The sequence below is a fragment of the Diachasma alloeum genome, unplaced genomic scaffold (assembly GCF_001412515.2).
Source record: "Diachasma alloeum isolate Michigan unplaced genomic scaffold, Dall2.0 Dall_scaffold_00192, whole genome shotgun sequence".
Lineage (NCBI taxonomy): Eukaryota > Metazoa > Arthropoda > Insecta > Hymenoptera > Braconidae > Diachasma > Diachasma alloeum.
The window spans coordinates 217,823-233,643 of NW_021680357.1; the positions used below are offsets into that span (position 1 = coordinate 217,823).

Below are 15,821 nucleotides of genomic sequence, written 5' to 3' on the forward strand. Positions count from 1 at the left end.
GATTCTATTGACAAATTTCACAGCTTTTCTGCGATTGTTTATAGAAAATGTTCGGTATAATATATTTTATAGAAAAAATTAGTAGTATTTCAACTCTTTATACAATTTTTTCTCTTGAGACATTTTCTACATGAATTTTTCAGACTTTCTGCACTCATAGAAAATTATATTAAATTTTTATTGGAAATTTTATTAATTTGTGGTCGATTTTATTGACAAATTTCACAGCTTTTCTGCGATTGTTTATAGAAAATGTTCGGTAGAATGTATTTAACAGAATAAATCAGTAGTATTTCGACTTCTACACCATTTTTTCTATTCAAACTTTTTCTACAAGAATTCTTTGACATGAATTTTTCAAACTTTCTTCACTCCATTTTTCGTCTCTTTTCACTAGAAAAATCAAACGAAAAAAAATAGAAAATTCGAGACGAGGAATTTTTACGGAAAATATTTTACTAGAATAAATTGTATAAGAAGTCATATTCTCTTGACTTTTTCTATAACTTAAAAAAATTGAGAGGGTTTCCCACGGCGGGGTCTTTATTGTGAGATATCAATCGTCACATGACTCGTTTCATCCAAACGATTAAAAATAGGGATAATACGGAACGGCAGTGTAGAAATGGCAATAGAGCAGGGGAGGGGTCTAAATCATCGCGTGCACCACACCTAGTGGATATTTCGAGCGCGATTGTGTTCATTTGAGTCGTGTAACTGGATCTTTGGGAGGGTAATTACATTCTAAAGTGCGATTACTAGACTTCATCGTTCAATTTGTTTGTTTCAATTTAACGCGTCAAATTAAGAAATTTCTGCCAAGTGGCAAAATGACAAAATCAATTCAAAATTTTCCACTGAAATTTCAAAGAATTTTCTGTTTTTAATTCATAATTTTATGAGAAAATCCGTGAAAACTGTAAATTTCAGTTTAATTATTCCGGGAAAATTACGAAAATTCAGAGAAATCTAGAATTCAAGAAGAGAATTCTCTGAATTTTATGGAAATTCCTGGAATTCCGAGAACTTTAACGGAATTCCCTACAAATTCAAGGCAATTTGGCAATGGAATTGTGTAATTTTCGCATTCCTGCCGCTAAAAAAATTGGGACTTTACTTAAATCCAGTGGAATTCAAGGTCTTTTTCCGAAAAATTTAGCTAAATTTTTTTAACACTGCAGAAACTCTGCAGTTCAAAGTAGTATAAACACGACTTGAATTTTGAGGATTAAAATCTGAAATGAATTCTAAACGAAAGTTAATACGACTAGAAGCATTCTTATTTCCAGTATTATTCACAACAATTAATCTACAATTACAGTACACAATTTCTGGGATATTCAACTCTAAAAAATAGAAATTTTTGAGATCACTAGATTAGTCCGCGCGCTCTGCGCGCATATGTCCCACTCCATGGGTCTCAATGTATGTCAATTATAGTGAATATAGTGTTATATTAGATTTCTGAAGTTAATATCAAGTTTTCCGAAGGAAAAGTTTCAGGAATGTATTGTATTTTTCTATATATAATACATCTAGTGTTGTTTTTTGAAGCCAATCTATTCGGCGTATTGTGTCATTAGATTTTTTATAAATGATGACAGCATACATGAAAGATATTATACTAATGCTATGTTATATTATATACTATACTATACATGTTCTACACTATATATACTTTATATAGTACAGTAAATCTTGAAAAAAAAAAAACTATCATTATATTTTACTGAAAAGAATTATTATTGTTTCAAATAAATGATTTTTCAGTTTGGTTGTATAAAATATAATACAATATAGTATTATCGTAATATCTTTAATGTATGTTATCATAATTTATAAAGAACCTAATGACACAATACTCTGAATAGATTGGCTTCAAAAAACGTTACACTAGATCTTTTATTAAAGGATTTCTTATTTGATTCAACCGACGGAGTTGAGATTACCCGATGTGATAATGAGAACCAGGTAAATAATTATTCCTAGGTAGAATGAAGGATTAGTCACAGAGAGGAGATTTGAGCACCGCCGAAAGGATCATAACGGAAACGAAAAATTTATGGTAATGTTCAAGAAAAGGAAGAAGATCGTTACTTTTACGCGCCACTCCTTACGCCTTCATTCACCCAACACTCGGGAGAACGTGTTAGTTCTTCTTTTGCATAATCTCTTGGGTAAGTGGCCACACAGCCATAACGCTATGCTAATTGACTGTACATTTGGACAATGGTACCCCCCAATATCACCGCAGACGAGAAAATATTTGAGAGGAGAGAAGAATGGTAAAGAGATGATCCATCACGTGAGTGGATACATGTACACAACCATAAAACGAGGCGCAAGCCAAAGTACTGGGATGACATTTCGTCGCGGAGTCGTGGGTGGCAAGGCCACATGTTCTACCTTCGACTTGTACCGCAGTTTCTCGGTCCAATGCTGAAGGTTTTTTGTGCGCAGTTGGGAGACGGAAAAAATACTGGAATGCGGGGAAAACTCGGTATTTCCAAGGGTCTAAAAAGATCGTTAATTCCCTCAGCTATTGAATGCAATTGGGTTCGATGGCTCCTCTGGGTTTAGATAAATCCTTTCTGAAGAAAAACATGAGCAATATCTCGAACGAATGGAGAAAGTAAGACGGTTTTCATGAAGACAATCGCCTTGCGTCGAATTTTCATGAAGGCCGCCTAACATACAAAAGAGAATTGAATGCCATTCTATGAAATATGAACAAACGAATCATAATTGTCCGAATCATTTAGGTCAGAGGAAAATGGAATAATTCTACTTTCAATATTGCGGTTACTAAGGTTTTCTTCGAACAAAGTTGATTAGAATTAATAGCTAGAATTATGAGATTATCTCAAATTTTTGACGTTAAGGATAGGAGAATCTGAACCCAATATAGTGAAAATGATGATCGATTTTTTCACATTGAACAAATAATATTAATATCCAAATACAAAATTTCTGATATGAATAAAAAGAAGCTGTGACTCAATATTCCAAATGAAGTTTTAATTTTTAATTTGTTGCTGAAAACACGAGATGACAATATTTTAAGCACGGAATTATATTGATGAGATGAACAACAGATTAATTGAATTACCGTGTGAACTAACTAAAAATTGATAACAGTGTGGGCACGCACTTTTACCAGAGTATCAACAAACATTGAATTCCAGAAATTCACACTCTAAAGTGTGTTCTAGAAGGAATTGAATTGTAATTATGATTAAAATCTTGTTAAGTGAGCATAGAAATTAGAACATGAGCAAATTATTTATTGTAATATGAAAATTTAGCAGCTGATAAATTGGGGCATGATTCTCATCAATTGTATTGCTTTTTGAAATGAGGATGATTACAAACAATTTAGTGGAAAAATTAATATCGCGTCGGACGGGGAAAGGGGTTAATAATGGGTCATTATATAATTATCAAGATAATGTATTCCTATCTTAGGGATTTAAAAAGTTCGTAAATTTCCTCAGAAATTGAATGAAATCATCGAGAAAGTGATTTTAAATTAGATTCAGAGCGAAAGAAATTCTGAAATCTCAAATTTAATAAATTCAATGAAATTCCGAATCTATGAACAGTAGGAATACAAGAATTTCTCAACTTACTTGAACTTTCAATCAAAACCCGAATATTCAGCCTTAAATAACGCTCAATTATCAATTCAATTTGCCTGCATTTTCCTCATTTCCATTTCTTGCGAGAAAATTAAACCGAAATTTACGTTTTTCATCAATTGTTCCCGAAAATATTGCATTCTCAATGTTGAATGCGCTTAAAATTTCAGTAAAATCATAAGATGATAAAAATTAGCCCAAGATTATGCTACAATGCTCCCATGATTGTGCAGCGCTAATATTCCTGGGAAATTCAAATGAGTTTCGATTCAGAGCGAAAGAAATCTTGAAATCTCAAATTTAATAAATTCAATGAAATTCCGAATGTATCAACAGTAGGAATACAAGAATTTCTCAACTTACTTGAACTTTCAATCAAAACCCGAATATTCAGCCTTAAATAACGCTCAATTATCAATTCAATTTGCCTGCATTTTCCTCATTTCCATTTCTTGCGAGAAAATTAAACCGAAATTTACGTTTTTCATCAATTGTTCCCGAAAATATTGCATTCTCAATGTTGAATGCGCTTAAAATTTCAGTAAAATCATAAGATGATAAAAATTAGCCCAAGATTATGCTGCAATGCTTCCATGACTGTGCAGCGCTAATATTCCTGGGAAATTCAAATGAGTTTCGATTCAGAGCGAAAGAAATCTTGAAATCTCAAATTTAATAAATTCAATGAAATTCCGAATGTATCAACAGTAGGAATACAAGAATTTCTCAACTTACTTGAACTTTCAATCAAAACCCGAATATTCAGCCTTAAATAACGCTCAATTATCAATTCAATTTGCCTGCATTTTCCTCATTTCCATTTCTTGCGAGAAAATTAAACCGAAATTTACGTTTTTCATCAATTGTTCCCGAAAATATTGCATTCTCAATGTTGAATGCGCTTAAAATTTCAGTAAAATCATAAGATGATGAAAATTAGCCCAAGATTATGCTGCAATGCTTCCATGACTGTGCAGCGCTAATATTCCTGGAAAATTCAAATGAGTCCTTATCAATAAAAAAATTCTTATTAATTTTATTATCAATCGAATTCCTATCCCGTACACCTCACATTGGTATTTATATTCACAATGAGTCTCATGTGCCGACATCATCCGTGACATCGAGAACAGCTCCGCTGTACGCGAGATCCCAATAATGCTCCACTTGGTGCTTCTTGAAGTGCTCTCGAGCCATTTTTTCAATTGGACAAACTTTGAATTTGATATCACCAAAGTGCCGCTGTTTACTGGTACCACGCCACACTAGGACACACTTGTTGGGAACGTCATTGCCATCATTGTCTTTAACGATATCCTCTTCCCATTTTATCCGAACGGTCATCAATCTGTGATATTTCATCAGTTGTTTCGCACCACCTTCGACGACAACAACGTTGCAATCCCGGAATAACATTACACAACCGGTGAGGTAGAGCTGCTTGGCGTTCGTCTCCACTTTGTACTTCTTCGATGCGTTGTTCAATAAATCGCGTATTCTATAATGAAAAAAAAATCATTTCCATAGTTTTTCTCCAGTTTGAATGAAAACGCAGGTATGCAGCTATAAAATTTAATGGCACAGGTATAAAACTTCAATTTCCTTAAAAGAATTTTAATTATTTGGTCATAAGAAGAGAATGTTCAACAAAAAACAGTTTTTTAATGTCATTGACACGTTAAAACTGTCAATTTCAGTTCAATTATTCCATAAAAATTAACAAAAATTATAAAAATTCAGGTACACATATTCTTGAATTTTCCATCAACTGAAAATTCCGAGTAATTAACTACTAAAAAATCAAATCAGTTGTTGAATTCTCGTCCCCCTACAGCTGAAACCGTTCAATTCCCCAGAATTTCCATTGAAATTATAAATTTCCCTATTCCTTTCCCTCTAAATCGACTTCACAGTCCCTTCACCAAAAATCCCGCCTAACCAGTTCATAAAATACCAATTTTCTTCGAACAATTTCAACCAGACATCGGCATAATAATAAATTTTAATTAAACTTAAATTTTGTATAAGTCAATTGTCAATATTACCCATTAAATTTTAATTATTCAATTAATTACCAATGTAAATGTTCGAATTTCGAACTATTTGATCAATCAATAATTGAGTTCGGACGTTCGGAGTTGTTCATGGATTATGACAGAAAAAAATTATTATTATTATTATTATTATTATTATTGGAATTTAATTTTGCTTTACGACAAAAAATAATTCCTGGAATCCCATTAGTTAACACTTTATCCTCTGTGCCCCAAAAATTATCCATTCCATCTCTCCCAAACTCACCTATAAACAGCGACATGAACCCCCAAGGAGGTATCCTCCTTCAGTTTCCTGGCCTTTTTCTCCCTCCTCTGGTCAGCAGTGAGTCTCCTGGCAGCATTAGCGTCCTCATGAGCCTTGAGCCTCTTAGCCATCTGCTGTCTGACATGTGCCTCAATCTTCGTGGGATCCTGCACAGCCTCGTTCCCCAAGACCCTCATCAAATTCGAAATCCTGAGTTTGGGTTCGGGCGGAGGTTCCAGGCCCAGTCGAATCTTCTCCTGCTCCTCCTTCCAGGCCTCCCTGCGGTTCTGCCTCCTCAGCTTCTTCCTCTCCTTCTTCGTGAGGAAGACAGGCATGTACGCTGGCTTCAGTGGATCAGTCGGTGGTCTTATCTGCGTCGGGTGCTCCACAAGATTTGTGATCGTCGCAGTCTTTATCTGCACTGGCTCATCGCCACTGGGATATCCATTCGTCAGTATCACCGAGTCCCACCACTCGACATTCGGCACATCCTCGTTGAGGGCTTCTGTCTTTGGCGCTATGAGGGCTAATTTTGTGGCTGAACTTATTCCTGTCTTTCTCGCTATCTGACTTATCTCGTTCTGGAGTTTCTCCAGTTGCGCCTTCATTCGTATTCTGTCAGCCTGCTGTTGAAATTTTCCTGGCTCGTGAAATTTCAAAGCCCTTTTACTTCGACCAGCTGCTTTCACCCCAATTCTTGTGTCGAAAAAGTGAGTGTCTTGGATCTCCTCAGGCCCTTTTGACTCCTGCAATTGAGCTTTGAATTCCTCTCTCTTCTTCGCGCGAATGTTGGCCTTCAGGGTTGGCACCACTTGCGTCAGTTGGACCTCTTTACCTGTGATGTCCACTGTTCGTCCGGACTCGTCGAGGATCAGGGGAGTCGGCTTGTCGGGGACACTCACGTTGTTCAGGAGACCTGAACTCAGTTTGTTCTTTATCTGGGCCTGCAGGGCTGCCAATTTTCGAGCTTTGTCCGAGTCGGTTTTGCTGAGCAAACCCTGGGTGTACATTGAACTCGCCAGGGGGAGGCTATCACGGGGCCTCGCTTGGGGCTGAGCTGGGGAGAGGTCGTCCTGCTTTAGGGAACGCAGGGCACGCTTCCTCTCCTCGATCTCCCGTTGGGCGTTCAGCATCATTTGTTTTATCTGGAAATTGAAGGCATTTTGGGTTTAGTTTTTTGGTAATTTTGTTAATTTTGCTTGTTTTGGAAATTGTTGAAGGGTATAATTTCATCTAATTTAGTTATTCGGAATGGGAGAAAGATCTTTGAGAAGGGGAAAAGAAAAATATGAATATTTTAACATTTAAAAATGTAAATATTTTATTTTTATGGATATTGAATTTTTTTGGGATAATTGAGTAGTGAAATAGCGGACGGAGAGAATGGGGATCTTGTAGGGGATAAAATTCAACGAACACGAGTGCTTGAATGAATTAGATTCAATGAAAACTTGAATATGAAAATTTCCGGGAGATTTCACTGACGAAAAGACCGTTATTGGATTTTTTAAAGATTAAGGACACTTGCAAAAATTGTTGGCTCAAATTTTTGAGGGAATTCTGGGGAATTTTTGTCCCATCTTAGTTGCATTGATGTTTCGAGGAATTTCGTAATTGAAAATTGAGGTAAATTTATTCTTGAATGTTTAACTAATTAACGTAATTTGGGGAATTTACGTCATGTTGCAGTTGAAAAATTTGAAATTTCAGTGAATTTTCAGTGGTGATGAATTTATTAACTCTTCTTCATTAAAAACAAATCATTGAAGTAAAATTATGAGAAAATGGAAGTAAAAAAATTGCGGCAATCGTCATAAAGATTATTCTTCTTCCTAGTGTCTCATCGGACAATAAAAAATTTTGCTGTTTGTGGCAAAATATATTCCAAAGAAGAAAATTTATCCTTTGCCTCACATTTCTGTAAAATATCTTGTTTCTTTACTTCAAAAATGGATCAAATTCTCCAGATTTAAAACTGGATTTAATTCTCCAGATTTTTTTTTATTAACAAAATACAATACCTTGTCCGGTGAAAGGGTACTCCCAGAGTTTCCATTCTCAGGTTCATCCATGATTTTCGATTTCTTCGCATCTCTATCTTTCTCCTTGTCCTCAGTGTGAGACCGTTTTTTACTCTTCTGCAATGCTTTCACATCCTCGTACATGGTGAATACTTTGTCTGTGAGTTTCATTGCCTTCTTATCCTCCAACAGCGCTGATAATTTATCTGTAAAGTTATCGAAGAGTCACGAAAAATGGCATCAATTGCTAGGATAATTTTTGTGATTGAATGACAGAGAGAAAATGAGAAATTCCAGGCTCCATTTTTGGAAATTTCCTCAAATAACTGTTCCACTAAAATTTAGAAGAATTCCGACGTTGAAAATCCACAATTTGAAATGTCATTCTAATTTATTAATTTCATTCATAATTCGAAATTAATAAAAATCAGGATTTTTTTCAATTGTTTGTCTTCTTATTATACATTTCAAGCATCAATTTGTTTCAGCATTTTACGGAATTTCGTGCTCCAAAAATAGTTGGAAAAAAAATTTTCAGGTTTTTAAAATGCAGCAACAATTCAGACCCAATTTTTGGAAATTTCCTCGAGTGACTGGAATTGAGAAAAATTTCGTCATTGAAAATTAACAATTTGAAATTTAAAATCAGGATTCTTTGCAATTGTTTATTTTTTAATCATACATTCCAAGCATAAATTTATTTCAGTATTTTACGGAATTTAGTGCTCCAAAAATAGTAAAAAAATAGTTTTAGGGCCTTAAAAAGCATAAAAAATCAATAATGAAAAAGCTCAACGAAATAAAATTTTGGAGGTGCAAAATCAGACAAATGATTGGTGAAATCATCCACATGACCGAAAGTTGGAATTAAAAAATGAAATTAATGATTGAGTCCAGCTCTTTGCCAAAATAAGCAATAAAAACTACGAAAACAGCAATTCTGAAGCAGATTAGTTCATCGTACGAATGAAAACACGAGAAATATTAAAACAAATTTGCCAGGACCTAAATATTCAATGAAGGAATTTGCATTATGGCTGAAGCCACGAGTGCAAAATGCATACCATTGCAGTGATTTATTCAATGCTCACCTGCAGTTTTGCGTTTATCATATCCAGAAACAATACAATTGACAGCAGTGGTAACAATGGCAGGCTCAGCGAACCCCAGAAATTTATGCACAGCCTTCTCAATTTCCGGCTTCATTTCATCAATCTCTTTTCTCGTCAAGTACGACATTGTAAATCCACAAATATTATTTATATACAATTAATTGGATAATTCGAATTGATAAAATTAGTAAAACCTTTTGCTATTTCCTATCATAACCCCAAACAGAGTTGAGGTTAAATCACTGATTCGTTGACGCTCCGAAAGCCTTTTTCAAGTCAAAACTAAATCAGTATTTTCTCCAATCAATCACCTGATTACGAATGTACAGTACACACTTTTCGAACACATCAATTTGCAATTCTTGTTGAATGTTTCATATTGAGTACGGGAGCAGTATGATTGTTCCCTCCTGAAGTGCAATCGTTCAGTTCACGAACTCCAGAATGTTTTATGTGAGGTTAGGTTCAGGAATTATCAAGCAATGAAGGTTTCTTCTTGATCTTCAGCCCATGAACCTTAATTTTTTCTGAGTTGATGGTGGCGACATCTGTCATCTTTCAATAAAACTAAAATCTACCACATTCCATTTTGAACAAGTTCTAGGGAAAATGGGGACAGTACGGAAAGGCGGTGGAACCGCCCCCTCCCCTATTCTTTCCGATATTGTTGGGCGATCACTTCAATTACGGAGATAGTAATTACTCCCGAAAAAGGGCATAAAAAAATATCATTTTGGGATCCAACGAAAGGCCATAATGTCCGACGCATAGATAATTAGGTGTCAAGTGTGTGTTGCTCATTTACGAATTATAATTAGTGTTTGTCCTAGTGGCAGAATTCTGCCGCCATATTGTGTTGCGAACTAGAAAAATTGGTGAATTTTTCTTTTGGGTGCATTATATCCTCATTATTACATGCTAATCATTTTCATTCGCCCCCGAGACCTTATTGACGACATCTGACAGGTTATGTCCTTTCCTTTGACCCCTAAATTATAATTTTACATTCATTTTTTCGCCCGCTATTAGTATCTCCGCAAACGGGTATAATGAGCATGGATTCAGGGGAATTCTGGGGAATCTAGGGGTATAAATAAAAAAAAATTCTTTAGGCCGGGCCTTAAGCGGAAACGGAACTCCTGTTTCTATATGAACTTTAAGAAATGTGTTTTCTCCGGCAATTATTATTTTTTATTTATCAAACTACTTCATTGACTCAACAATGCTCGAGTCAATCAAGTAGTTTCATATGTAAAAATTAATAATTGTGGGAGAAAACACAATTGTAAATTTCATATATAGACAAAGGGGTTTCGTTTCCCCTTAAGGGGTAACAGAATTTTCCAAAGTTCTTGCCGAAAGTTATCGATATTCTTTCAAATCAACGCACATAAATCTCCAGGAGACGATGATGAATATCAATGTGCTTTAGGTTTTAAAAATATTAGTAACTTTGAGCAGGAAATTTGTGTGAAAATTTCGAAGAACCGATTGCTTTCTGTTACCGCTTAAGAGAGATGATCACCTCACTCACGGGGATACTAATTACGCCCGAAAAAGGGCATGAAAATCCAATTAAAAAGAATAAATATAAAATCTAGGGGATTCCGACGGACGTAGAGACAAGTAGAAAAAAAAAATTAACAGGCCAGGCCTTAATTTGCATCGGGATGTTATTCTATTCCGGTTTGAACGCATCTCCCTTGGTACTGGGAAACAATAAGTGTGATGTAGTCACTGATGGATTTTCCAAACTTTCGGAGGATTTTACTGGGGTGGAAATAGAGTGGAATTACTTCTTGGTATGGAAGGGATCGGATTTATTCATCTCCGGGAATTTCGGAGCCGGTGATGATATGAGACTGTTGGTTTCACCTGAGGGCAATGAATCAAAGTGGGTTTCATCAATTTTTATTGTGCATCCTTCGAGTTTTTTACCGTTTCGTTCAGTTTACACGTGGGAAAAAATAATAGAAGAAACTAGCGATTTCTTAGAGAATTTCTATTGGAGTTCTGTTAGAATTCTATTGATAAAATCCATTTGTTTTCGGCGGCAATTCTATTCAAATTCATGCAATTTCCTCGTGCGTTTTTAATAGACGTTTGTTTATAGAATAAAGTCTATAGAAGGTGATTTTTTTTATAAGAATTCTAGGGCACGACTTTCTCAATTTTTTTTCTTGGGTTTTAGAAACAGATAAAAATACAGCAAAAAAAAAGAATTTCTCTATAAAAGTCACAATCTATTGATTTTTTAAAATAAAATATCAAAATGATATAATAAAGGTGTATAATCTTCTACGAAGTTGCCGAAGGGAACACAAAATAGAATTTTTAAATACAATTTTAATAGAAATTGAAGACAATACTTATAAAGTTCCAATAGAAATTGAACAGAATTTCTTAGAGAAAGCGCCAAGTTTTTCTGTGATTTTTTAAAAACTTGAACTGAAAAGTTCAATCACGAATGAGAAATTGAAGATATTTCCTTTCTTAAAATGAATTGACTCATTCTGTAATTACCCGATTTCGATTTCAGATTCATTCATGCACTGGCTGATAAAGAATCCGTGACGGCTGTCTCTGCAAGCCAAAAAATTTGGCAGTACAAAATTTACGAAGATCGGTGGAGAGAAGTAGACAATTTTTTACCCAGCAATGATGACAATTTACAGGAATTCGTCAGGAGGATTGATAAGAATAGTTGCATTGTCGCTCTGACAAATCTAGGTAAGTTGAGTAATGACGAGAATGAATCCATAAATTTGACAATTCGAATTGTTTATTAACGGCAGGAAGACTTTTCAATGTTCCAAACTTGGTCGACATGCCTAAGAGAGTGAAATTCGTGGATGTCGCTTGTGGATTCAACCATTCGATTATCCTCGCTGATAATGGGGATGTTTACTCTATGGGAATGGGCACGTGAGTATTTCTATTGAGGATGTCCAAGTAGGTTTTACAATTTACTACAGACGACACTACAGATTCAAAAATTTTCAGTCATCAAATTTGTCGATTAAATTGCGTGAGAAAAATTTGGTAATTTCAGGAAAAATGCACTGAATTATTATTTTTTAAACATTTATTGTTTATAAATAAGTCATTGAAATTGTTTAAACTTTCAGAAACCTAATTTTTTTAGGCATGAAATTGATTTCTGGTGAAATTCTGAATTTAAATACATTCGTTACGATTCTGAATAAATTATTTTTATGATGGAAAATTGATTGTTTATGAATTATTTATAGAAAAAGCTCATAATTTTCAAAAATTGCGCTTTTTAAAATATTTCATTAATCTTTCTCCAAAAGTAAATTTTCCCATTTTTTTCAGATTTTCAAAATGTTTTCTAACGGTTCAATACCAGGATTAAAATTTAGACCTGCAAAGTTTGAATAATAAAATCATTGTAAAATGTCCTAAAACAATAAAAGCAGAAAAACCTTTTACTGCAGAAAAATAGCCAAAGTGCTTGGATATCCTTCAATCGTGAATTTAATTTTTGTGTCCACTTGTCGAATAGACTTTTTTGTGACTGAACAAGATTTTCACTTGGAGAAATCTGAAACTACTTATTATATCAAGATAATTCCCAGAAAAATCTACTGACTTTGCCATTTTCGATCGAAATTTTTCTTTTTAATTTGGTAGGTTTCAGTGGAAATGATTTGGGTTTTTCTTCTTTTTGATCGTTTTTAGGAGAGGACAGTTGGGACATGGTGATCTAGAAGACTGCGATGAGCCAACGTTGATCGAAGCATTGGCTGGTTTAAATATCACCCAAATAGCTGCTGGAGGCTGGCACAATGCTGCGCTTACCAGTGATGTACTATCTTGAGACTGTCTAATACTATTATTTCCGGGATTAGTAATCGGGAAACCACGTCACAATTTTAATCAATTACGCCTCTATTTCCTAATTTTTGACACCAATTTCAATGTTTACCGACAATTGATTGCCGAGATCTTCGAACATGCTAAATTTATTTATAACAAACAAATTATTCAACAAATCGAAATTCAACTTCTGCAATTCGATAGAAGGATCATTGAAGTATTTTCAGTAACAATTAAACTTTTTGGTTGATATTTCGTCGATAAACGAGGTGATTTAATACGATTGAATCGTTTGGATATAAAATTTTCATCTGCAACTTTTGCTCATAGAAATAAAGATTATAAATGTGTTGAAAAAAAATAAAATAAAATAGTTCACTGAAGAGACAATTCCATTGACTTTCCAAATATCTTTTCCAAATGTCAATATGTCTCTTAGAATTCGAGAAGATGATTTTTTACTGTTGACGGAAAGGATCGATACCATGCATTAAAATTTGATTTCTTCACGACGAGAAGTGAAGCTCACGAAAAATTAACGAAATATCTTTTTAGGGTGACTTGTACACCTGGGGATGGAACACAAACGGAGAACTTGGAATTACAAGTGATCAAAAGGTGATAGCCTTGCCTACAGTCGTTGATTTCAAAACTGAAGACGGAGATATTGTGAATGAACACATAAAGAAAGTCCAGTGTGGAAGCAATTTCACGATATGTTTATCAGGTAATTGTCGTGATTTATACAGGGCATTTACATCAAGTATGACTTTCGTTCATTTCTTTCAGTCGACGGAATGCTGTGGGGCTCTGGCTCCAACAAATATTGTCAACTAGGCCAACGCCGGGGAGATGTCGAATGCGCCAAGAATTTTATCAAGTTGAAGACTGATTTTGAAATTAAAAGAATTCTGGATTTTAGCTGCAGTGAATGGGGAACTGTATTGAATGTCGAATAAATCACTTTTTGAAATATTATTCTGCACTTATTGTCGCTGACGGTTACAACTGATTAACTACGAGAAAGTCTTTGATTTCAGTCTTTGAATTAGCGAAAGATGTTATTTAAATACAAATACTGATTGATTGATTGATCGATTGATGTGACTAATTCTCTTCACTCTTTGAGAGAAGTTGATATCTTCACAATTAAAATATACTTCCACGATATTTTTATTTTATTTTCGTAAGAAGGTACGATGGAGTTAATGAAGGAACACCTTATATCCGTTAGAAATTCTTAAGCTGTTGAAATTCTTAAACTTTCTGTACCAAAATAGTACAACATAGTATCTTTGACGATATTTAGATTCTAAAGTTATACCAATCACCACCAAACCATTTTAAAGATGGTGTTGAATACTAGATGTAAAATAAATGAATTTTGCCCGCTAATTATATTTATCTCAAGTACCAACTAGAAATTTGATTTGCGGTTTAAAACAGTTAATTCCAGTTGAATTCAAAATTTTCCTGAGAATTCGGCAGAATTTAAATTTCAAGAATATATTTCCCTGAATTTTTCTGATTTTTCTCCATGTTTATGGAATAGGTGAACTGCAATTTAATTTCCATTGATTTGTTCATTGAATAATGAAGATTGGACGAAATTATTTGTTATTGTTGAAAATGAGTGATAAAAACGGAAATAATGAAAGAAACACCATTTTCATCATTTTTATCAATTGGTTTTATTAATTTTTGAATTGAGTTTTTGAAGGAATGAACGATGTTATCAAATACGAACACCAGGGAAATTCAAGATAGCGGGAACATATAAATATATTAAAATTTTAAAATCTGCACCAAATTAGTACATACTAGCTTTCAAAATATCCGAATTCTAAAGTTATACCAATCACCACCAAACCATTTTAAAGATGGTGTTGAATACTAGATGTAAAATAAATGAATTTTGCCCGCTAATTATATTTATCTCAAGTACCAACTAGAAATTTGATTTGCGGTTTAAAACATTCGATTCCAGTTGAGTTCAAAATTTTCCTGAGAATTCAGCAGAATTTAAATTTCAAGAATATATTTACCTGAATTTTCCTGATTGCTATTAATTTTCATGGAATAAATAAACTGCAATTGTTCATTAAATAATGAAGATTAGATGAAATTATTTGCTATTGTTGAAAGACGGAAATAAGGGGAGAAACACCATTTTCATCATTTTTATTAATTGGTTTTATTAATTTTTTTTCCATATTTTGTTCAATATTTTCAGAAAATAACACTCCAAAGCGAAAAAACCGTATATTCTCACCAATCCCAATGTGTGTATAATATATATTATACTTTTTTTCATATATATAATATTTATTTATATATATTCATAATAAATGTGGAGTAGCGCACACTTTAGACTGTTATGTATCGATACCGTTATAATTTTACCGATAAATTACAAATATTGAAAAACATGAAACAGACACAGATGAATCGATGAGCGACGATTGATTTCCAATAGTCCAAGCGATTCTCACCCCAATTGTATCATTCGTCACCTGTATTTATCGAGTACAAAACACCAAGTGTTTCATTCATCCCCCAGACGCCAGTGATCTCGAACTCGACATTTACAATAATTATATCAATTACAAATTGAAATAGAATTTACATCGAAATTAAATACGAATCACAGATCGGTAACAGATGAGTCTCGAGATCACTTGAATTCATCACCAGAATTTAATTACAATGGGCGATCAAATGCGTCATAAAATCTGACGAACAATAAAACACTTGGATCGTCGAGGATAATTGGAGATTAACGCAATATGAAAATGAAAAATCGCTCATCATCAACCTGAAGTTTACTTATTATAGTTGTTTTCACATCGAAGTCAAAAAGGCAATACGCAGTATGAACTTACCTAGTAAATGTGTGTATCAGTTATGTG

The 15,821-nt window shown here is 34.0% G+C and overlaps 2 protein-coding genes across 4 annotated transcripts; one reads left to right on the forward strand and one right to left on the reverse strand.

Annotated features, from left to right (window-relative positions):
* Positions 1–4,658: 4,658 nt before the first annotated feature.
* On the reverse strand, positions 4,659–9,501 carry LOC107048405 (U4/U6 small nuclear ribonucleoprotein Prp3). 3 transcript variants are annotated; one of them, XM_015271559.1, is made up of 5 exons: positions 9,267–9,501; positions 9,052–9,177; positions 7,961–8,166; positions 5,940–7,084; positions 4,659–5,136 (listed from the first exon to the last, which is right to left on the reverse strand). In XM_015271559.1, the coding sequence occupies exons 2-5, from the start codon at positions 9,164–9,166 to the stop codon at positions 4,737–4,739; spliced, it is 1,866 nt and encodes a 621-aa protein (XP_015127045.1). In that variant the 5' UTR covers positions 9,167–9,177; positions 9,267–9,501; the 3' UTR covers positions 4,659–4,736. The 3 variants fall into 3 exon arrangements, with proteins under 3 accessions (XP_015127045.1, XP_015127046.1, XP_015127044.1); XM_015271560.1 differs by lacking the exon at positions 9,052–9,177; XM_015271558.1 differs by having other exon boundaries at positions 9,052–9,501.
* A 475-nt stretch (positions 9,502–9,976) lies between these two features.
* On the forward strand, positions 9,977–13,890 carry LOC107048422 (probable E3 ubiquitin-protein ligase HERC3). The gene is made up of 7 exons (XM_015271581.2): positions 9,977–10,038; positions 10,674–10,966; positions 11,612–11,802; positions 11,868–11,997; positions 12,775–12,901; positions 13,468–13,639; positions 13,702–13,890. The coding sequence occupies exons 2-7, from the start codon at positions 10,743–10,745 to the stop codon at positions 13,869–13,871; spliced, it is 1,014 nt and encodes a 337-aa protein (XP_015127067.1). The 5' UTR covers positions 9,977–10,038; positions 10,674–10,742; the 3' UTR covers positions 13,872–13,890.
* Positions 13,891–15,821: the final 1,931 nt, after the last annotated feature.

Excerpts from the sequence above, each read along its gene's own strand:
- LOC107048405 (XM_015271558.1), bottom strand. The coding sequence starts at position 9,199 with ATGTCGTACTTGACGAGAAAAGAGATTGATGAAATGAAGCCGGAAATT. Across the intron at positions 8,167-9,051 it reads TGATAAACGCAAAACTGCAG|ATAAATTATCAGCGCTGTTG; the intron begins GTGAGCATTGAA and ends ATAACTTTACAG. Across the intron at positions 7,085-7,960 it reads GTACCCTTTCACCGGACAAG|ATAAAACAAATGATGCTGAA; the intron begins GTATTGTATTTT and ends TTCAATTTCCAG.
- LOC107048422 (XM_015271581.2), top strand. The coding sequence starts at position 10,743 with ATGTTATTCTATTCCGGTTTGAACGCATCTCCCTTGGTACTGGGAAAC. Across the intron at positions 11,803-11,867 it reads TGTCGCTCTGACAAATCTAG|GAAGACTTTTCAATGTTCCA; the intron begins GTAAGTTGAGTA and ends TATTAACGGCAG. Across the intron at positions 13,640-13,701 it reads TTTCACGATATGTTTATCAG|TCGACGGAATGCTGTGGGGC; the intron begins GTAATTGTCGTG and ends CATTTCTTTCAG.